This window comes from Bidens hawaiensis, unplaced genomic scaffold (assembly GCF_021521415.1).
Source record: "Bidens hawaiensis isolate Kalapana, Puna unplaced genomic scaffold, B.hawaiensis_p1.1 tig00030512_1, whole genome shotgun sequence".
NCBI lineage: Eukaryota > Viridiplantae > Streptophyta > Magnoliopsida > Asterales > Asteraceae > Bidens > Bidens hawaiensis.
The window spans coordinates 107091-132548 of record NW_027495085.1 but is presented as its reverse complement, the minus strand read 5'-3'; the positions used below and the strand labels follow the sequence as shown (position 1 = coordinate 132548).

Sequence of the window (25458 nt, the reverse complement as noted above, 5' to 3'; positions counted from 1 at the left end):
TTTGCTAGAGAAAAGCTTATTAGCATAGTGTGCTCGGTAGCACTGTTCCTTGCTTAAGTTGAACCTTGCTCGATGATACTTGAGATATATCATTAAGTCATCAAGCCTACCTGGACCATACTTATTAATGAATACATTGCCCGGTCTTCCAATTTCTTGGCTTCATGAGCTTGGTTATCCTAAAGCTTACTCGGAAGTGAACTTTACTTGGCTATGAAGAACAAACCTGCTTGATAAAGTGATCCTTACCCGGACTTGCATATACTAGTGAACCATACCCGGTAGTGCACTAATTTGCAAACCTTGCTCGGAGATTTACTAAAGAAGACGTAGAGAAGATAACCCTGCCCGATAGACAAAAATATCGTACCCGGCTAAGTAAAAGCTTGCTCGGAGGTCTAAGGTGTGCCCGGATCCATACTTAGCGAATTCAGAGGAGGTTGAGAAGATTCCAATCTTTCATAAGTCATTTTGAACAAATCTTTGACTTAGCAATCTTCCCCTTAGGTCAATTTCTTGACCCAACACTTATGTTGTAAACCATTTGCATTTCATGGACCGTTGGAAGTCAGGGAACCTTTGGGTACAACTCAATTTCTTCCCATTTGCCACACTTACATTAATAGTGTTAATATCTTCGACTTCTCATTGCAACCTTTTTTCTAACCTGTCGTCAAGAAAATTGTGTCGAACCCGAGTCAATAAGTATATGAAGCTGACGGTTACCCATTGACCCTTAAACATGCATGGTTGAACAAGAGGGGAGACCCGTTAACGCGTGAATGGAAATATGATGGTCCTTCCCTTCATCCTCAATTTCTCTCTCTTCCGCTTCCACGTCATCATCATCATCTCCCACCTCGATAATGTAAACTTGATTTCGGTTCCGGCTGCACTTATGCCCGGGCACGAATTTTTCCGTGCACCAAAAACACTCCTCTTTGGCTCGTTTTTGTTCCAGTTCTTTGCTTGTGAGACGACGAGAACCCCCGATTGGTTTAGTTGTCGTGGTGATTGTTTGGTTGGGTGTTGGCAGAAGTGGTAGTTTGGTAGCATTGGTGGGTGGCGTGATCTTAGAACTAGTGTTGCTCTTAGTGGTTCCTGTGCCTCCTATTTCAGGTTCCCATGCAAGTTCTCATTGTTAAGTGTTTGAAGTTTTGCCAACCCGTATGCCTCATGCAAAGTGCTTGGTTTAAACATCTTTACCGGACCCCGATTTTCTGGTTTAAGTGCCTTAAGATAGAGGCTAATAGCTTGGGTTTCGCTTAGTGTTACCTTATTCAACAGTGAATCGAAGTTAGTGTTTAGTTCCTGAAGTGAACCGGTTTGGTCAAGGGAGGCTATCTCTTCCATCGGCTCCTCAAACATAGCAATAGAGAAACGGGTCGAAATGGCCTCTACGTATTCTTCCCATGAGATTTCAGATATGGTAACCCCGCGAATACGCATGAAAGCCCGGTGCCACTGGATTGCCACGCCATCAAAATGGATAACAGCGTGCCTAAGCTTCGTCGTGCCGGGAGTCTCATCAATTGCGAAAAAGTGTTCGCAACGGTGAACCCAAGACTCCATGTCTTCCCCCAAAAACCTAGGGAATTCAATCTTTCCAACCCGTATGGGCCGGTTACCCATCGATTCAGTTTCGTCAAACGAGAACGAAGAACCTGCGCTAAACCCGTCATCGCTACTATGGCTGGATTTGTCTTGGACCACCTTCAAGATCTCTTCATGTTGTTTGACTGATTGTTCCTGTTGCTTCATGAGAGCCGATAACGCTTCTTGGATCTCGATTATCACCTTATCATGATTCTTGAGGGTGTTGTCAACATCATGGTTGCGAGTGTTTGTCATGGTAACGAGAGTTATTCTGACCGTAGATCGGAACGGCTCTGATACCCTTGATAGGGTTAGGAAGAAGAAGGTAAGAGGTTGGAAAAGAACCGATGTCTTGATGTGTTCCCAGAAGCAATCGGCTAGGTCAAATACTTATTCAATCAAAATAACAACTTACAAAATACATCCCCAAACAAATGTAAAAGGCCATAATGGTCTTTGGGTCATGCAAACTAAATAATAAATAACCAAACACCAAATACATGAAATAATAATAAGTACGGGATGTCAATTCGTATCATATCGTCGGTTTAGCGACGTGCATGATGGTACTCGTGGAGGAAGAAGAACCATAGAAATGCTTTGATTTTGAATGCCAATAGATTTTCGATCGTATTCCTCGATTAGGCTAATGAGGCCTTCATCGGTAATGGTGGTGGTGCGTTCGCTGCAGTGATGGTGGTTGGTTGCAATGAAGGTGATTAAACTTAGTATCTTGGTTTTTTTCCGTTTGATGTTGGTTGTTGTAGGTGGCTAACGATATGTAGGTTGTTGGGTGGACGTTTTTGGCGTTGGTGTGGAAGATTACAAGACGAATATTGTGTTCCCAAGTCTCATTTATGGAGAGAAATGAAAGGAGACGAAATGAAAAAAGAGAATTGAGTGTGTTCTTTAGTTTTTTAAAGTAAAGAAAGGAAAAGATAAAGATGATGTGTCATCTAACAGAGGAAAATAAAGGAAAACGTGGGCTTTTAAGAGGAAATTGGGGGGAAAGTTTTTTCTTTACGATTTAAAAGGAATTGAAATGCAAGAAAGTTAGTGAAGAAAATGAAAGGAAATTAAAGGAAAGAGAAAGGAAGTGATTCCTTTCCTTTCTTCAGTTAATGATCCCGGGAACACAACAGCATCAAGTGATGGTAGGAGCTCGACATCTCCGAGAGGGTTTGATATTGGGGATGAAAGGGTTAGGTGGGGGTTTAATCTAATCATATTTGTTATTATTATTACATATAAAATTTCTTTTTAACATTGATTTATATTTTATGTAAACATATTATAGTGAAAAGTCGACTATGCCCTTGACTAAACCATGAAAACTAACGTAGTTAGTGATTTGAACGTAACTAGGAAGAAATGTAAAACGTCAAACGTCAATAGTCCATTTATAAAAAGAAAACTTTTTTAACGAAAGTCGCATAGTTGATCAAACCTTACGAATGATTTTGGCACTTTACTCTTTTTCATTTATTGGAGTGTAATTAATGTATTTTTTATTTAAGTTATTAGATTATTTCATTATTATAAACTATTACTTTTTAGAAACTAATAATTAAATTTTATTATTTATTAATATTTTTAAAAATCGATTTAAGATAACTTGTTTGTTTTATAATGCTTCATATTTTTTATTAAACCTTTAAATAATACAAAAGGGGTTGCGACGTTACCCGTTTTTCGGCCACTTTATTACAATAGTTTTTCTTTTATTTTAATGAGAATTTAAAGTATTAAACTCTAAAATAATAATAATAATAATAATAATAATAATACAAATGGGCCCGACCCCCTAGTCTGCTCCAACGTTTGCAACACCAAGCCTCAATCTCTAGGCCTCAACATTTTAAAAACTGGTTTTTAACTCTTATCGGATTGGGTTAAAAGTTGGTATAATAGGTTAAACGGGAAGTTTAACCGGGGTACTATAATTTACATTCTAGTTTCATATAAACACAACTTTAACTCAAAATATAACCTAAAAGTATTTATGGTTTCAAAATAAAATATAATTCAAAAGTTAATCCATAGTTAAGTATAATTCAAAAGCACTCGATTTAAAAAAAAATCCAAAAGTTTACTCCTTTAAGCTAGGTTAAAACTATTTTTTTAAAATATGGATTGCAAAAAATCAAATATCTCTTGGGATTAAAACTGATTTGCTTGTTTCAACAGGTATTAAAAAAAACCGTCGGCTCAATATTCTAGCAAACCGTCCAAAAATACCAGGCTCAAATTACTGGCCGGATATGTGAAACCCGGTATTACCGGTTCAATCGGGGTTGCAAACCGATTTTAAAACACTGCCGGTTAATTTGATGTTGAAAGTCAATGATTATTTGCTCAAATGGCCGGTCAATTGGGTATTTGACGGATTTCCCCCCTCTCTATCTCTAATGATTAATTAATTTGTCATAATCTTACTAATCAATTGCGCGCTATTTTCATTTTGTTAACACAATGTTGGACAAGTATAGGATACTGAGCACAAAAACAAATTGATTAGAAAACTGCAAATAAATCTTTATACTTTTATAGCATTTGGAATATCAGTAAGCAGTCCTCTTTCACGTGCAGAGAAATATCAAATCAGACCATAATTAAAATGAAAACCACAAAACAAAAATGACACGGTGCACGCACTTATTCAATCAAAAGGTCGGCTGGCTCGAGGGAAGGCGCTGGTGCGTCAGCATGTCCGTTTTGAAACTTTGCACAATAGTTACCTAGCAACGAAGGGAAAGATGGCGTGTTGGGAAACATCTGAGACCAGCAATGTGAAGTTATGTCGTTAATTGCCATGCAACACGAAGGGCCAACAGCTTCGAGCCCTACTTTGCCAGTAAAGAAAGCTCGGTAAACTTCTGTGTTGCAACCAGTGATTTCTTCCAGAGACATCCAGCATTGTTGCAAGTTCCCCAACGAAGGGAACTGTGAAGGCGCCGACGGGTCGAGCCCAAAACCCGGGATTTGTGCTTCAGCTAGCAGTGTTGCAGACAACAAAAGAATGAGAACACATGGTTTTGTGAAAGCCATGAATGTATTTGTTGAATGAATGGATGAATGAAAGAAATGGTGATGATCGAATTTATAATTGTTTTTTGGTAGCATTTTGGGAAGGATTTTAAATTGTGTTATTGTTAATTAGCTAGTAAAACGTTGACATTTGATTCATATCTTTTTGCTTTAATGCTATGTATGAAAACTAAGTAAAAAATTAAAGTTTGTAAGACTCACTTTCAGCGATTAAATGTTCATTAAAAATCTTCTATATCAAAAAATCACATTAATTGTACTCGATCTACCATAAATGATTGTAAGACTATAGACGGGTTGCATTATAATTTAATTATATGCACACCGGGTGTTTTTGTCAATTCATTTTCGGTCGTAAAAGTTTTTGCAGTTCACTTGCGACAGAAAATGAAAATAATGTTAAAAATGCTTAGTTTTTTTGGTAATGTAAATAACAAATAATAAAAACGTCCCTACTTCATTAAACAAAGAATATTATTATTTTCATAATGTCCTTAATACTGATCACAAAGTTTTTTTTTTCTTTTTAAGACTTAGGGTTGTTTGGGATTGCTTATTTTCATTAACTTATGACTTATTAGTTTTTTTTAAAAAGTAATAAGGTGTTTGAGATTGCTTATATTGTAAGAGAAAAAATTTCATAAATTACATTTTTTGTAACTTATTACCTTATTAAAAAATTATAAGGTAAAATAAGGAATCCCAAACACCAGAAACGCATGTAATCAAGTATCTTGATTTGCAAAACACCATCGATAATTCACATTATTTAATTTGAAAACCAATTACAAGATGAGTAAGTTTAGACTCAAATACATATCATGGAAACTTGTTTAATATTATATTTAAAAAGTTGGTTTTGGGATGGAGTTGAAAAATGTTTAATAAAGTCATTTTGAAAAGTTAGGATTTAAGTCTTTTTTAAAAAGTATTTTTCAAACTTAATCTCAAATCTAACATGGTATAAGTAATGTTCGATTCTATAATATGTGAAGACTCAGGCCCATGCTTATCCTTCACAATGGTGAGAAAAGTATTTATTTTAAGCGTTTGTTTGGGGTAAGTGGGAACATAAAAATTTATGCACTTTCATATTATTGCATATCAATGCTTATTATTTAACTAATTTTTATTCTTCATATTACGGAGGTTGTGTTTCTTTTTCGTGTCTAATATTCATATTTTCTTTTTGCATTTTAATTTTATGTATTATAAAAAAGTTAATAATATACTTAGGGTTTGATCACTACTAGAAAAAGAGATGTTTTTCTACAACTGAATTCGTAGGAAATTTGTTGGAAAATCCAGTTTCTAACAGTTTTCCAACAAAAAGTTACGTTGGAAAAACACATGCTTGAAAATCATTTTCAACAGTTTTCCAATTACTTTTCTCACAAAATTGCTACAAAAACATGTGGTTGTAAAATTCTTATAGCTTTTCTACAAAAACTGTTTTGACTTAACATAATGTTTATTAGACAATATTGTAGCAAAGTTAGAGCTTATTTTTTTGTTGAAAATCTGTTGGAACTACTTGTCGTATGAAATTTGTAGAAAAATTTTGTGAGAAAATGACTTGTTTTCTAGTAGTGAATGAAGAAATAGTTTCACAAATAAATGAAATGTTATAACCCGTTTAGAAGCTATGGGTTTGGTGAGACCATGACCCGCTTATTTTTTATTACTATAAAATTGTTTCTTATTATAAATAATATATTTTTCTTAAAAAATTGGATATTAATATTTAGTATATGCCTACTTTATAAGATTTACATATCAAATACTTTGTGAGATTTATTTTTGAAACAGTGAGATGTTATAACTCGTTTAAGGCTAGGTATGGTGAGACCCATACCGTAAATTCCGGTCAAATGCACTTGAATTCTTCATTTACAAATAAAACAATACGGTGGCTTGAGTAAATGTTAGAAACAATCATAAAGCTTTTAAATGTTTCGTTTATTTACCGGGGTTGTTTTATATTATTTGTTTCTAATATTTATTTATGTTTTGAAATTTTTTATTTTTTTTATTGTATGAAAGTTAATAGTATACTTATGGTTTGATGATAAATTGTTTCACAAATAAATGAAATGTTATAACCCGGTTTAAAAGCTATATGATTTGATGAGACCAAGACCCATTTATTTTTTTACTATAAAATTGGTTTTTTAATTATAAATAATATATATCTTTTTTTAAATAAATAATATATTAATTTTTAGTATATCCATACTTTATAGGATCTTTAATTTCAAATATTTGGTGGGATTAGTTTTTAATTTAATGAGATGTTATAACCCTTTTAAGAAATATATGGGTTTGATTAGACCCATACCCATGAATTCGGGTCAAATGCATGAGAAGCCTTCATTCAAAAATCAAGGAAATTTAGTGACTCCAAAAAAAGGGGGAGCGACCACATCGCGACAAGTAAGATTTTATTGTTTTCGTTTATATATATTATAGATATTTATTCCTCATTTCACCCTTCCATTATGCAAGCCTCACGCCTCATTGTAAGGCTCATTTATAGCAATAGTGTTTCGTATTTGTGTTTTGTGTTTCGTTTATGTAATGTTGGTTTGTTAGACTTTTGTTTATGTATGTTTGAGTCCAAGGCCATTTGTATTTGGAGCCCATTGGACCGTATTCAATGAATGCATGTGCATGAGATCACACACACACACTATATAAAGTGTGTGTATCTCATAAACAACACCAACCTTTTTCCAAACCTTATCTACATACCACAAACTCCTTTTTCTTCTCTCTAACCTTCTCGGCAATAATACCAAACAAGATCCGAGATCTCGGTCCTAACTAGTTGTTTCCGTCAACTAGTGTAGAGGTTTATCCAAGATAAGTAGTAATAGTTGTGTGTGTTATTAGATCTGGTCAAGGGACCTACAATTGGTATCAAAGCTTTCAGGCTCTACTAGTTGTAGATCTTGGGTCACAACCTTGGATTTTGGTCTTGATTGTGTTAAAAGACGGATTTTCAAGAGTTTTAGTGGGTTCGGGTTCATAAAAATTGAAGAAAAATGTTCAAAAGTTCATAAAAGGTGTGTTCAAGCTTCAAAAATTCAAAAGTTTATGTTAAAAGTACAAGTATTCGGGATAAAGAGGTTGTAGATCTTAATAAAATGGTGTTTGAATGTATGAAAACTTTGGGGTTTGTGTAGATCCATAAAGGGTCTAGTTGAAAGAAGTGACATACATAAAAAGGGATTTTTTGGAAAAGGGTGACAGGAAAGTACATATTGTACCTTCCAAAAGTACGGTCCCTATTTGAATCGAGTCTTCATTCGAATCGAATCACCATTCGATTCAAATCAAGATTGTAATCTAATCGAACTCAAGCTTAATCGAATTGAATCAAGTCAGCCTATTCGAATCAAAGATCATTCGAATCGAATCACCATTCGATTCGAATACAAGTTGCAAATCAAATCGAGTCTAGATCGCATTCGAATAAGATCATCTTCTAATCGAATCCCATTCGATTCGAATAGACCATTTGATTCGAATATAATGTGATTCGATTAGATCAGCTGATTCGTATATCAAATCATTCAATTGTTTAATACTTAAATCATTTTTTAGAAATTGCTTGTTCATTCGAATACCTTGCATTCGATTACCTTACATTCGAATACTCATCATTCGAACAGTTTGTACTAGTAATTTTCAGCAGAACCTAGTTGTGTTTGTATTTGATCTTAAAGTTGTTTGAGTAATGGCCAATCCAAGTGCAGAATTCAGTAACAAAGCTATAAGGAGTTGTGTGATGTTTGAAAACGAGGCCAGAACTACGAAAAAGCCTCCAAAGCTAATGAATTGGGATAGTGACTTTGATGAATTCAAGTGGAGATTAAGAACTACCTTAAAATCATTGACTACAATCTCATTAGACCATTTGAGCAAGGTCCACATACTCCCACATCCCCAAATGCTGATGTTGATGTTCCAAAAAGGTGGTTGATTATGATGATATTGACAGAAGGATGCTTAATGAAGACAACAGAGCTTACGATGTTCTTAGTGTGTGTCTCTCAAGGGAAATTGCACTAACCTTAAGAGATTACATTACAGCCAAGACACTATGGGATGCATTGGTAATCAAGTTGAAGGAAATCTTGAGATGAGAAACAGCAAGAAGGGGATGTTGAAGGGAGAATTCAACATGTTTAATCATGTTCAAGGTGAATCAATTGAAAATCTCATTCAGAGATTGGAAGCATTAATTACCAAGGTTAAAAGTGCCGGTATTGAATATGATCAAGGTGAAATCAATGGCAAGCTACTTAACTGTGGCATCCGCCAAATTTGAGTCTCGAGTTGTAACCGTTTTGAACTTTTATTATGTAAACCCGACTCAACATTTTTGTTTCTTCTTTCATTATTATATAATATTAATATATATCTCGATCATCAATAAATCGATGTTTTGTCATATTATAGTGCCGTTAAGTAACATAAGGGATTCGAACTAATTTTCGTAAAGTCGTTATAAGCTTTGGAAATCTTTAAATCTCGAATTAAACATTGATTGGAACTTAGGGGGTTGTTTTGAAAATATTTGATACATATATAAAGCTCAAACCCTAAAAACACACACACAAACCACAGCCGCACCTATCTTCTTCTTCTCGCACCTCCGGCGTCGTTTTCCGGCGACCTCCGGCTACCCACCTTCCCTTTCTCCGACGCACCACCACTAACTCTCACCTTCCCTCCCTCTCTCACATGCTCCCTGCTTCATCTCCCTCTCTCCCTTTCCCTCTCTGGTCGCTTTTCCGGTGACCGGAAAACCGCACCCAACCTCTCTATCTCTCTGCGTCTCTCTCCCTGTCCCTCTCTCACTCTATCCGTCTCTCTCTCTCTCTCTCTCTCTCTCTCTCTCTCTCCCTCTGGCGCTGTTCCATCGGCTCCGGCGACCCCATTTCCTCCTCTCCGACTTCGAATCAGGTATTAATCGAGCTAATTGGATCTGGGTTTTAATTGATTTTGGGAATGATGGTGTTTAAGTGTAAGAATTAAAACTAACTGTTCCTAAATCCTTACTAGATGATCGTTTAAAGTAGTTGGTTGGTGCAGGTGCGTTAAACTTGAGGTCACGGGTTCGATTTCCCTCCGTGACCAACTTTGGTTCGTTTTTTGTTAACAGGTTATTCAAGTTAATATTATTATTTTTATTAACATTATATTTATTTTCTACATTTTAATAATAATAATAATAATTATTATTATTATTATTATTATTATTATAATAAAATCTATTATACTAATAAAAATTGAATTGTTATTAGTATCTTTAACAATTCAATTTTTATTTTTCTTATTATTATTATTATTATCATTATTTTCATAATTAATAGATTTTATTATTATGATTATTATTATCATTTGTTTTTATTATAATTATTAAGTAATATTACCAAATTCTAATATTGTTGATGTTATCCACTTGTTTGTTGAACCGAAAACCATATCGGGCCTAGTTACCATTTAACGTCGACGTTACCTCGAGTTATATCCTTTTCACTAATACAACTATTATTAAAATGTGACACATATAATTATTATTATAATAATAATTATTGGTATTAAAACCTATAAATCTATTAATAACGTTTTCAACAATAAAGTAATAATTATTATATTTATTACTACTACTATTATTAGTTTTAACAACAATTCTCGATTAGTAGTATATTTACATATTATTATCATCATTATCATATATATATATATAACATATCTTTTTAGAATTATTATTATCATTACTATCATTATCATTAATAATATTATTATAAACTTTATTATCTATTCATTTTTATAAAACCGAACTCTTGATTTAAACCCGTCTTGTTTCTTTTAATATTGGTTTAGCTATTTAAAAGCCCAATAAATAATATTTTAAACTACCAAATTAAGTACGAGTCTCTAATCGTTAACGAATTAGCCAGTAACCAGATTAACAACCGAACCTTCTCGTTCAGTGTTTCAAATGTAATTTCAACTAAAGTTCAAGTTCATTAATATAATTTATTTATTCGTTTTCAATTAGCTTTCAAGTCGGATTCGTTCGTTTCGTTCACAAGCTTCCATATTTCGATCATTTATTAGTTCTAAATTCGTCAATCGAGGTGAGTACATTTCATCCACCGTTTTCCCTTTTATGTTTGGGGGGTAACATGCATACTTATTCAAAACAAGAATGATTTATTATACACTTTTCTCAAACCACAACCTTTAGGGTATATGATACTTGGAATACTTGCTCTTTTGTGTGTTATATGCCTCATATGCTTTACGTGCACGAGTGTTTATTTTTATGTTGTTGTTGAGCCTCATTATGTATGATCATACGCTCCCCTAACTACTTAGCCTTGTGCTAGTAGAATAGGGCCTCATTATCCAAGTATGTCGGTTGTTACCGATCAGAAAGGATCCTCATTTACATATGTTTTATATGCCACGATTGATGCTTTTATATATAGTCTCATATACGTTTATGGATTTCGCTCATATTATATATACTCAAACTATGAAATTGCTCACCAGCATACGTGTTGACAAAATATTATTTTATGCATTGTTACAGGTTTGACTTTTATCGACTTGAGGACTTGACGGAAAACGTTACCAAGGCTATTAGGATATTAGTAAAACGAACAATATATTTGTTTACTTGTGTTCAATTTGTTTGTATGACCAAGATGTGTTGTTTATTGATTTGTGAAATAAATGAGTTGATTAAATATTGTCACTTTAATAGTGTCTTGTGTTTTGGGCAATCGGTTGCACCCCGGCATGTTCCGCCTTTGGTCGGGGTTTGACAGATTGGTATCAGAGCCACAAGACTATAGGATAGGTGGTTAGACGTAACGACCTAGTATTGTCTTTACCATAGGGTCCTTATACGTGTTGCCTATACGTGTTTACCCTAATTGATTGTTCCATACACTTGTTTATTTATATACTTATTTATTTCATTAAATCGTATACATACACAAATACTCGAAACATATTACGGTATCCTTACCTTACTTTAGTTTAATTTTATATATACACATAAACACACTTATAGTACTACATGGTATCATTGCCTTAAAACGCAAAAACATTAGTTTTTATTGTGTGTTATGGATCACGAGCTTAACTTGGATCCCGTTGTTTCAAATCTCCTTAAAGATTGTCTCATATGAGATGACCACTTTAAGTAGTCAAATGCGAGCGTTCCGCTCGCCATCCTAATTTTCAGTTTCAAAACAATAGATCTGCGGTGGTACGTGAACTAGTGTTTTGACATGACGTTGTATTCCGATTTATTATTTTTGTTACAACCGTTATTTGAGTCGAAAACGTGAAAAAGACGCGGTGGTACGTGCACATGTTTAGACCCCAATATGGTATTTTTATAATAAAGGTTTTTAGTGTCAGAATATCAAGTCATGGTGGTTCATGCACGATTTTTTCGCCTTAAAACCTTAAAACATTATTATTGCATTTTCAAGAATTTAAACCATTTTTCTTTTATTTTGTTATAAATTCTTATCACAAGTCTTCATTTATAAATGTTATATATATAGTTTTTTATATTGTTAATAATTATTCTATATCTCGATTTGATATGGTAAAGTTTTACACCAATTTTCTCATTTTGATTTCACGATGATTTTTATTACAAATTTCGTTCATTATGATATCTTCGACATAAGTTATATATATATATATATATATATATATATATATATATATATAATCATATTAAGAAGGTTTTATGATAAATTTCACCTCAACTTTTCAAGTAAATTTCCTATTGTATAAACTTCAAATTGTCTTTAAAGTCATTGGACAAAAACAAAAAAATATATATATGTTTCTATAACCATTCCGTTTATTTTGGACGATCACTTCCAAATTTTAATTATATAAACTTCTCACGACGTTTTCAATTATACCACACTATATAACACACGTGGTAAAAAAAATTTAAAAATTTCTCTACTCAAATTTATTTTCATAACAACTTTCACCATGCAATCTTTGGTTCATTATAAATTTTCGCAAATAAAAATTTACAACATACGATTTTTCGCGTTCTAAAATTCTTATGATAGTTTTGCCATGATTTTTCAAGAAGTCACAAACTTATAGCTTGTAATCTTCTTGAAGCCCTCATGCAAAATTTCATAGAAATTTTACTTTAAAGACAAAATCGTTTGCTCGTGATATCACGATTTACAATGCCGGTCATTTTAACTTACAATGATATTTTCGTCACACGATATTAAGTAATGAACTTGATAAAAAAAATTAAAATAAAAAAAATAAATAAATTTAATCTTTATAAAAAAAATTTGTGTGATTCACACGCTCGGATCTCAAAAATTCTATTTATATAATATATATTCATATATATATATATATATATATATATATATATATATATATATTTATTAACTTGTAATTTGTATTATCAAAATTTTCATGAATGCTTCAAACATTATTTATAAATTATGATATTTTCAATTTAGTATCTATTATTAGTAAAAAAAATCTCCTTATACGCAACCCCAAGTTCCTAAACACCCGTATCCCATCATCTCAAACTACCGCCTCAAATCAAACCATCCTTCCACTACAAAAGCTTTCCCACGTACTCAAGTATTTCCTCAATATGAACGAAACCTAAACATTCAAAGTATACTCTCACCAACTCAAGCCCCATGCAAAATTCAAGATGTACAACACTAACCCAACAAAAAGCCTTAAATACCGACACTCACACACCACAAAAACCTATCAAACTCACTATCCTAATACTTCAAAGACATCGACAAACACACTCACGAATGCTTTGAACATATGCAAACCAAAGTTTACCCAACTAAAACTCAAAACCCTTCGACCCATACCATGTCGAGTCACAAACCATATCGCCACATCGTTCACATCCAACCTTAGATGTTGATATCAAAATAGCAACCCAAACACTCCTTACAAAATACATGTATAAACCAAATCTCAACCAAAACTAACCAAGATCAAAATTATCCAAACCTCACCTATTAGCCCAACCACTACTCATACAAATCATCCAAGCCTAACCCACTCAAAAGACCTAGACTCAACAAACCCCATTGATTCAACTCAAAAAAACTCAACTACCCAAGCCGACCTAAACACTCACACTTACTACTACATTTCCAAACCATTCACCGTACGAAGCCTGAAACCCCTCCCTACGCATGCAAACTTCATTTTTCCCCAAAAAAAAATTTTTATGTATATATATATACAACTAACGTATCTATAATAACCTCATGTGTTCAAATAATCACTTTTAAATTATAAACTCAAAATAATAATAATAATAATAATGGTTTACGTGTCATGCTCGTATTTTATGAAGCATTTTAAAAAATATATATATGTTATTGTCATGACAACAAAATTTGATTATGAGGATTTGCTTTCAAATATTATTAAACGAATATATGGGTGATTTCAAGGATCATAAATATTGTCACCTAATGTGATAAATCTCATAAAGACTTTATAAATACGAGGTTCCATTTTGAATGTTGAATGCAAATTTTATTCAATAACAAATTACAACTTTCTTAATTTTGCATAAACGCAATGATAATGACTTCATAAATCTTTTTGGGACGCGCTTATAAATGTTTTATATTGCTACACAAATTTTTGTTCAATAACGATTTACGCAAACTATTACTTCTTATTATCGCAATTATTATTTTATAAAAAAAATTAATCACAACCGCTCTGTGTATACACATTTCCTTAACAAATTGGCTTACAAGATTTACTTTCAATAATGAGCAAAACTTTCTTTAGCTACGCGATACTGCGAGGCTATATTATTACTATATTCTTTTTATATGAACGACCTTACTTAAATACTTCATTTTTCAATTTCATTCTGTATGACACGCGACTTACATATTTCGTCGTTTATTCGAATCTCACTGATTTTTTACGATTTCTTTTCATTTGATGAAATGTTTCGATGACAATATCATGCACATGAGATTTCATTTTGGTGTTTTGATTTTGACAGAATTCAAGTTATTCAATAACAATTTGTGGAATATTTTCTAATCATCAATTTCGCTAAAAATTTCGTTTATCTTTTAAACGATATTTTCGTGACTATGTTATTTATATTTTAGCATTTATGTAAACACAATTTTGTGTATTATTCTACATCATTTCATCTAATCTATTAAGTGACCTATGTGTGGTTGACCGCAAGTTTTGGCGCTATTAGAAACCATTATTATAATGACGATTATATAAATAGTTTTACAATAGTGGCTGTATTCACGTTTTATCACATTTCATCGATTATTTTGGTTGTTAATCAAATACTTTATATCTTTATTGATACACGTATGCGTCACCCCAAAGAAACTCGCCTCATTCTCGTGATTTCACGCAATCGTATTCTCAATTACTTATAACCTCAAGTTTGTACACGTATGAAACTCATTGTACGACATTATTATGAAATTTTAACGTTGTTTACCCCGACCTCACGTACTCACTTTTTGGGTTTCTCATTTACACCTATCGGATTTCTCATTTTCACTCTTTAGATTCTCGTTTCATTTATTGGATTTCTCATTTCCCTATCAGAGTTCTCATTATTATAATTTCACTCATCGGATGTTTATACTAATTTAGTGACCCAAACTTAAACTATGGATCTTAATGATTTATTTATTCCTTCACGATGGGGACATTTGACTTCAATCCTTGTCTCGTATTTGTCTACCCTGGAATATTTTTTTTATTTATTTATACGATCATCTTTACCTATTTAAAACCAAAATAGTTATTTTCACCTTGGTTATACTTTAAGATTTTAATTGTTTCATTTATGTATCCCGTCTTCCTATCTACTAAAAAAGTCAATCCCGAAAATTTCAACCGCTAGTACTGTTTTATCAATAGTGGTAAAATTCAAAAAAATTATTTACACATTTATTAATTAAAGATTTCAAAATAAATATGTCTCTTAAACCACGCAATTGAACGAACCATGTGGACCATACGACGATCGAAATAATTATGGGTGCACACTTAATTATCAAAATCCCCGTATGGAAGCAATGGTAAGTACGGTTGTGTGTGATAACTCAGACCCGAGAATGATAGCGGAAAAACGCTGGAAATGGGAATCGTGATAAAGGCATGGTGGATACGCCGCCGGTACATCCTATATATAAGTGCCTTTATTATGTTCTAATTTGTAACGTTTTTCGAGTCATCCAAAGATTTGACGTTATTCTTTTGCTTAAAAATCGTTCATGCCATTTTCTTACTAAAGACAAAATTCATTAATAATTACTTTTTCTTTAAATTTATTTTAATTTCGGAACGAAATTTCCAAAAAGTTGGGGATACTGTGACATCCGTCAAATTTGAGTCTCGAGTTGTAACCTTTTTGAACTTTTATTATGTAAACCCGACTCAACATTTTTGTTTCCTTCTTTAATTATTATATAATATTAATATATACCTCGATCATCAATAAATCGATGTTTTGTAATATTATAGTTTCGTTAAGGAACATAAGGGATTCGAACTGATTTTCGTAAAGTCGTTATAAGTTTTGGAAATCTTAAAATCTCGAATTAAACATTGATTGGAACTTAGGGGTTTTTTTTGATAATATTTGATACATATATATAGCTCAAACCCTAAAACACACACACACAAACCACAGCCGCACCTATCTTCTTCCTCTCGCACCTCCGGCGCCGTTTTCCGGCGACCTCGAAGTTCCGGCGATCTCCGGCGACCCACCTTCCCTTTCTCCGACGCACCACCACTAACTCTCACCTTCCCTCCCTCTCTCCCGTGCTCCCTGCTCCATCTCCCTCTCTCCCATTCCCTCTCCGGTCACTTTTCCGGCGACCGGAAAACCACGCCCAACCTCTCTATCTCTCCGCGTCCCTCTCCCTGTCCCTCTCTCACTCTATCCGTCTCTCTCTCTCTATATATCTCTCTCTCTCTCTCCCTCCCTTTGGCGCTGTTCCATCGGCTCTGACGACCCCATTTCCTCCTCTCCGACTTCGAATCAGGTATTAATCGAGCTAATTGGATCTGGATTTTAATTGATTTTGGGAATGATGGTGTTTAAGTGTAAGAATTAAAACTAACTGTTCCTAAATCCTAACTAGATGATCGTTTAAAGTAGTTGGTTGGTGCGGGTGCGTTAAACTTGAGGTCACTAGTTCGATTTCCCTCCGTGACCAACTTTGGTTCGTTTTTTGTTAACAAGTTATTCAAGTTAGTATTATTATTTTTATTAACATTATATTTATTATCTACATTTTAAATTATTATTATTATTATTATTATTATTATTATTATTATTATTATTGTTATTAGTATCTTTAACAAAACAATTTTTATTTTTCTTATTATTGTTATTATCATTATTTTCATAATTAATAGATTTTATTATTATGATTATTATTATCATTTGTTTTTATTATGATTATTAAGCAATATTACCAAATTCTAATATTGTTGATGTTATCCACTTGTTTATTGAACCGAAAACCATGTCGAGCCTAGTTACCATTTAACGTCGACGTTACCTCGAGTTATATCCTTTTCACTAATACTACTATTATTAAAATGTTATAAGTATTAGTTATTATTAATATGGAACATATAATTATAATAATGATTATTATTATTATTAGTAGTAGTATTAAAACCTATTAATCTATTAATATCGTTTTCAACAATAAAGTAATAATTATTATATTTATTATTACTACTACTATTATTAGTTTTAACAACAATTCTCGATTAGTAGTATATTTACATATTATTATCGTCATTATCATATATATATATATAAATATATATAACATATCTTTTTAGAATTATTATTATCATTACTATCATTATCATTAATAATATTATTATAAACTTTATTATCTATTCATTTTCATAAAACCGAACTCTTGATTTAAACCCGTCTTGTTTCTTTTAGTATTGGTTTAGCTATTTAAAAGTCCAATAAAATAATATTTTAAACTACCAAATTAAGTACGAGTCTCTAATCGTTAACGAATTAACCAGTAACCCGATTAACAACCGAACCTTCTCGTTCAGTGTTCAAATGTAATTTCAACTAAAGTTCAAGTTCATTAATATATTTTATTTATTCGTTTTCAATTAGCTTTCAAGTCAGATTCGTTCGTTTCGTTCACAAGCTTTCCATATTTCGATCATTTATTAGTTCTCGATTCGTCAATCGAGGTGAGTACATTTCATCCCCCGTTTTCCCTTTTATGTTTTGGGGGTAACATGCATACTTATTTAAAACAAGAATGATTTATTATACACTTTTCTCAAACCACAACCTTTAGGGTATATGATACTTAGAATACTTGCTCTTTTGTGTGTTATATGCCTCATATGCTTTACATGCACGAGTGTTTATTTTTATGTTGTTGTTGAGCCTCATTATGTATGATCATACTCTCCCCTAACTACTTAGCCATGTGCTAGTAGAATAGGGCCTCATTATCCAAGTATATCGGTTATTACCGATCATAAAGGATCCTCATTTACATATGTTTTATATGCCACGATTGATGCTTTTATATATAGTCTCATATACGTTTGTGGATTTCGCTTATATTATATATACTCAAACTATAAAATTGCTCACCAACATACGTGCTGACAAAATATTATTTTATGCATTGTTACAGGTTTGACTTTTATCGACTTGAGGACTTGACGGAAAACGTTACCAAGGCTATTAGGATATTAGTAAAACGAAAAATATATTTGTTTACTTGTGTTCAATTTGTTTGTATGACCAAGATGTATTGTTTATTGATTTTGAAATAAATGAGTTGATTAAATATTATCACTTTAATAGTGTCTTGTGTTTTGGGCAATCGGTTGCACCCCGGCATGTTCCGCCTTTGGTCGGGGTGTGACATTAACTCTCTTCCTTAGTGATGGAACAATAATGTCATTACAATCAAGAGAACTACTAATTTTCTGATTACCAGCCTTGCTGACTTGACCTCAAATATCAAGTCATTTGAAATAGATGAGAAACTAAGGATGGGTAATCACATTAGTTCTCTTTCTCAAGCTGGCATGACTACTGGATCAAGTGTAAGCATGTCATTCATAAGTCAAGCTCACCCTGCTGGTCACAATGCAAACTCAGCCATCAAGACCTCTGCCATACCTCAAGCTTCATCAAACTCAAGCTCTAGTTCCTTTCAGAATGCAGTCTATAAAGCCGTTGCACAAGCCTTAAAGGCTCATGGGATTAAAGCATCAACCAACACTCAAGCTCACTCTGCCCCTTAGACCATCTCACCTAATGACTCCAACATGGCACTGTTTCATGCCTTTATGGCAAGCCACGAGGAGTTATTCCAAGGAAAGTTGCTTCCTCCTTCGTTTGAGCAATGGGATCTTCCCGAGATCAATAAGAAAGATCTCAAGAAAATGGACATAAAGTACCAGATGGCCATGGCTGTTCACCGAGCCACAAACTTCATGAAAAAGTATGGGAAGAACAGTTTCAAGGATGCTAATGGGAAGAACATTAGGTTTGAGAAGGACAAGTTGCAATGTTACAACTGCAACGAACCTGGTCATTTCGCTTGAAAATGCAAAAATCCATCGATGGCTGTGAATGACATCAAGATCGCCGAGATGTCTGTTAATGAAGGTGGTAAAAGGCCTGACAAGAGGCACGTTCCAAGTTACTCCTCGAAGCCAAGAATCCCAAGAATCGGTCAAGGAAGTGGATCCCAGAGAAACTTCGAGTCGAGCTCAAAGGCCATGATCACAAGAACTGCTTAATCAACTCAACCGGATTGGGAAGATCATCAGTTTGAGGAGTTGAAGAATCCTCTGACCTTGCTGGAATGGCCTTCACTGATCAAGTAAGCACCTCGTCAAGCAATGTTGATGGAATACCTACACCTGCCTCTCTCATTCCCGTGGTACACAAACTTTGCTCACAAGCTTGCATTGATAAATTCTTACATTATAGAAATCATAATGCTAAAATTTTAGATCAAATCCAGAGCATTAAATGTTAGAATGATGAACTTAAAAAGGCTGAAAAGATCTATGCTACTAGGATTAAAACTCATGGTAATGACATGGTTAACTTAGTGAAAACGTTTTTATAACTCAAAAATTAGCTGAAGATCATGAAAGACGTGTAGGTGAGCTGAATGCTAAAATTGTCGAGTTAGAACTAGATTTAGCCCAACGGAAAATAACCATTGAAAACTTTGAGTTAGCTTTTGAAAAGCTGAATAGAATAATTGGGGCACAGATGAGATTAAACATAAAGACAGGATTTGGCTATGATAGTACTGCAGTTCCACCCCCTTTCAATGATAACTATACTAGCCTTCCTCACTTTAGTTTTAATTCCCCACCTTAGGATGAAATGGTCTATGGTATTGGTCATGTGCCAATATCAAAGACATTTGTTCCTGCTGTTCCCAAGACAGTTGATACAATTCTTCCATCCGTTAGTCCTAATGGTAGTTCATCTTCTTCGGCATGTTGTGTAGAAGAAAGTGAGTGTGTGGAAACAAACAAGGGTTGTGGAGATAAAAAGATTTTAAATTCACTTTTTGTTTCCCATGTGAATCTAAAAATATCTGTTGTTAACCCGGTCTGTAATAATTCTTCTAAAAACATTTTGAACAAATATGTAACTTGTGAGAGTGTTCATGTTAGAACTTCTCTTAATGTTGAGAATGAAAATGATGTTTCCACTTTTGATAGTGAATCTGAAATTATTTTTATGATACTGTTTATAATAGAAATGTGCAAGAAAAGGTATCGATGAATACGAACTTACCTAGTTGTTCATCAAATGATTGTAAAGTTGAGGAAATTAAAGAAAATAAAAGTAGTTTTGAAAAGGAAAAGGCAAGTACCTCAAGTAAATATGTTCCACCTCATAGAAATAATTTTTATCGATCAACTAATCAATTGTATCAACCTCAACTGTACAATAAATTTGAAATAGCTACTGTGGTTATTATCCACAAGATTATGTCAACTCTTTCTATTCAAATGTTTTTGATGATCGGGGTTATAGATCTGACAACTTGTGTGTTCCGTTCCAAGCATCACCTTATTCACCAAAGCCTATGTATCATAGTTCTGATGAATTCTTTAGGGATAATAGAAAAAGGCTTTGTTATGTGTGTGTTCACCTATCTCACCTTACAAGACATTGCAAGAGCTGACATAAAATGCAAATAGAAACGAACAGTCTGTAACAACTTGGATTTTCCATATATTATACCCGACCTGTTTTTATGTATGGGTTATTTTATCAAATAAAATACCTCAATTATCAAGTGAAATTAATTGTTATAATATTATTACTAAATTAATTATTTAAAACATAATTACAGCTTTCACTTTATAGCAATTTTAACCCAAACTATAAGTATTACCTCTTTATGTGTCCATCCTCAAACTGCAAGGACTTAAAGGCAAATCTGACCAAACATATTATAATATTATATTAAAACCATGCCTATTAACCCATTTCCACAAACCATACCCGTGACCCGTATAGTCTTATCCATATACCCGTTTATGATTTCTTGATCAATAAGCTCATATGAATTGAAACTGATTCGGGATTCCGATCTTAAATTCCATAAACGGTTCCACCGACATTTAAATTGAAGAACAAGATCCGGATTGATACGAATTACCTATTTTAAACGAACCGACTTTAATCAATCATCAAATCAATACCTAGACTCTATAATAATACAATTATACTCATCTATAGATTCCTGAAACACTCGTGGCCGAAACCCCTCTAATTAATTTAACTAAAATCGTCTAATGGTCCCATTCACATTCAAGGTTAGGGCCGACAGGTTTTGCTCATCGTTCATCATCAATTGGAAACAACCAAAGGTAATTGTTGTATTTATTCTAGTCTATTTTCAACAAATATCAAAACCCCTAACGTTAATCGAACAACCTTTAAGCAGATTCGATGATTTCAGATCATAGGGTTCATAGTTGATATAGGGTTAAACTAGATATTATATTTAAGAAATCTTTCTTGTCTAATAACCAACTGGTACCCCAGCCCAGTTGGTTGTTAATGTGTACGATATTACTTTAAGCCGACCACAGTCGCAAGTTCGAGTCAGGTCGCACTCAGTTTTTATTATTTTTATTTTTCAATTTTTTTAATGTTTTTAATGATTTATAACTATATTATAATTAATATTAAACGTCGAATAAACGTTATTTTATTAGATCGATATTCGTAAGCTAGTTTCCCGTCAACTAAGCTCGTTACAAGTTTTGTATATATATGTGTATGTGTGTGTGTATGTAGGTATTCTAAGTACTTATTATTAATAATAAACATTATTTTACCAAAATACGAAACCATTATTTCTCGTCGCTGAAACGTCTTTATAAATTTGCTTATATTCATTTTATATATATGTATATTTGATATATATGTATTACTCTTTTAAACAAAATTATAATCAATGTATTTTTTTTATTTATATATTTAAATAAATATTTAAAACAAGTCTCTCTTATTAACTATAAAATTATTATAAATATTTATTTAAGTATTTTTACATCTTTTATTATTTATGACAAAAACCTTAATAAATATAAATAAAAGTAATAATTCTTTAAACTGATAACAATAATAATGGTTTGCAATAATATTAATAATAGAACTCTATCGTTCAATCAATAACATGTTAATCGCTAACATAACTCAAATCACATCGAAATCATAATTCATTAAATCATGTTATTTTTATTAACCCATGAAATAATGTTATTCAATTAGGAAACCTTGTCGGTGTATCCCTAAGGGTTCATCATTCTCACATCATCATTTATTTCGTTTATCCGATCAGGTGAGTATCTCACTCCCCCTTTTAACTCATTTTTAATCGTTTTGGAGACATATGCGTTCTATTTATTTTATTACTATATATTACTCAACTTGCAACTGTTAGTCTTGTGTGTTTAACAGTTTATACCTAACGTGTTATATGCTTATATGCTTTACTTGTATACATGTCGGAGAGGTCCAACATATTCTCAGTCTAGTATGATCATAAGTCCGTTGTGTTAGCCATCGTTCAGTTTATCTGAAATCGTTCTTACCGACAACATTATTTACTTGCTCATTGGTTAAATTGTTTATCTCACTTGGCACATCTTTTCTATACTTACTATACATTCATTCATCTGGTGTTTTACTCACACAACCTAGTGTTGACAAAATTATTTGTATTTTTAATGCATATGCAGGTTATCGTGTGAGGTGATTATCAAGATTGTTTGAAGCAACTTAGGGTGCCTGTTAGAGAAGAAGATACAAGAATTTAATTTTGGATGTTTATTTTTACTTGTTAATTTAGAATTTTATGTACTTTGGTTACTGTGATTATTTAATTAAATTTAATAGATATTGTTACATACAATATTGCATGATAGCACCTTGAGAGCTGTGAGCAATCAGCTCACGCCCCGGCATTTCCGCCGTAGGTTGGGGTGTGGTACAGTCAGTTTAATCAATTCCGTTCCAGAGCTAAACCTAGCTCAAGAATCGATCTGATAGTTCTGCCAGTGAAATGGACGTGAGATCCAGAAATAAGAAAAACAGCAAACCTCCTATCTGGATAACCAAAAAGGAGAGAGCAAAAAGGAATTCCAAGACTAAAAAGTCAAGGAGTTCATCAAAAAGAATCAACAAAAGGAATCCAAAGATTGAGAAATCTGAGGATTTTGTTTTAAAACCAAGGAGAAGACAGTTTAGAAAATCTTCCAAAAACAGGAAACCTGCACGTGCATGGACTCCTAGAGAATGTTCTTCTGATTCCGACATGTCCCAAAACTTCATAAATCAAGATGTGAAAATAAAATTTAACAACCTTGTGGTTGACCCTCCTGAGACAACTAAGTCTCAGGAACCCGTATCTAATTAAGCTGTTAATGTGTGTAGGGTCAGCCAAGACGCCCTGTAAATAGTATTTCGTACTTGGACAATGTTTGTACCCGAATCATGACTGGAGACTCGACGTTAAACCGTTTGATGGTAGATACGTTTCTTTTGCCAGAGATATGGGAGGGAATATTACCAAACAGGGAAGAGTGTCAAATGGGATCCTGACATTCGATGACGTCAATCTGGCGGAGCAGTTGAATCATAATTTGCTCAGTGTTTCACAAATTTGCGATCGACAGTATTCCACATTATTCACTGAAAATGAATGCTTGATTCTCAAACCAGGTTTCAAAGTCCCAGAAGAATGGATTTTGATTCATACTCCGAGGCATAATGATGCTTACATAATAGATATGAATAGCTCTTATTCACGTAAGATCGCTTCTTGTTTATTATCTAAGGCCTCAGAGAACGACACATACCTATGGCATAGACATCTTGGCCATGTGAATTTCAAAAACATAAACAAATTGGTTAAAGGGGAACATGTGAGGGGATTGCCTGTTAAATTTTTCTCTGGAATTAAAAAATGTATTTCATGCTTTAAATGCAAGCAACACAAGCTCCTTCACAAACCCAAGACGATCAACTCCATAGATTCCATTCTTCAGCTGTTACATATGGATTTATGTGGTCCTATCCGTCCTATGGCAATCAGCCGAAAAGTCCATTGTCTTGTGCAAGGCTTCTCTCAGCGTGAAGGTCTTGATTTGTAAGGCCCCGTTACCGGTGCCCTACATTTGGACGTTGGACTTACTCATAAACACAGTTCTACAAGTAAGAGTTTATTAAAACTTTCGCGAACACGTTACTTTAATCATTTGATACAAAAAATTCGATCTTTTATTTAAAACATAATATACAACGTCATATTTAAAAAATTAATTCTCTTCTGACTTCAGATGCCAGCCATTCAATCTACACCATGTGCCCTCCTCATGCTAGCTCATTAAACATGTTTACTTGTGTAACGCCCTGAAATTCGATTGGTAAACTAGGATCGTGAAATCATCGGAAACTATAGACTTTGGGATTCTGGACGATAAGTTCGGAACCCATATCATTGGAAAAATCTGCTTTTATCATCTAAAATGTTTATTTTATAAAACGACATTTACGCCTGAAAAATATTAATTTTTATGCTTTCGAAAAATTAAATATTCTTATTTAAAAAGATTTCAAATAATTATTCGGAAAATGGTTTTATAAAAGTTTTGCTGAAAAAGTTTTAGTTTGTTTAAACACTTATGAACTCGACTAGTCTTGACCCGTCGGTAGCCTAAACCCGAACCCGAGTCACCCGAGTATTTAAGCGGAAAATCAAGTATTCTTACACCATCTCTTTCATTTCCACCAACACTTCCCACCCAAACACTCTCATTCTAGAGAGAGAAACTAGAGAGAGAAAGTCTTCAAACTTCAAATCCGAGTCCACAAATCTGTTTGTTGTTGTTCTTGGTAAGATCTTCTTGAAAATCATCCATTTTCATAACCATTTTCGGCCTCAAATCGAGCAAAAACACCCATTTTCGTTTCTTGAGTTTACGGGTCAAAAACCGTCTTGTTTTGGTGTCAAAATGCAGGCTTTTGTGTTTAAAATCACTGGGAATCGATAGTCCCTTCAATCCCGAGCATTTCCATGTCAAAAACTTCGATTTTGGGTCAAAAATCCGGAAAATCTGAAAAACCCGTAGGTTTCTCCGTCGCCCAGCTTGAAGGAGTCGAATCAGACT

General features: G+C 33.2%; 1 protein-coding gene across 1 annotated transcript; it reads right to left on the bottom strand.

The window, feature by feature from the left end:
* Positions 1–4251: 4251 nt before the first annotated feature.
* On the bottom strand, positions 4252–4644 carry LOC143580520 (egg cell-secreted protein 1.4-like). Its single transcript, XM_077063519.1, has one exon. The coding sequence runs from the start codon at positions 4642–4644 to the stop codon at positions 4252–4254; it is 393 nt and encodes a 130-aa protein (XP_076919634.1).
* Between the last annotated feature and the right edge of the window lie 20814 nt (positions 4645–25458).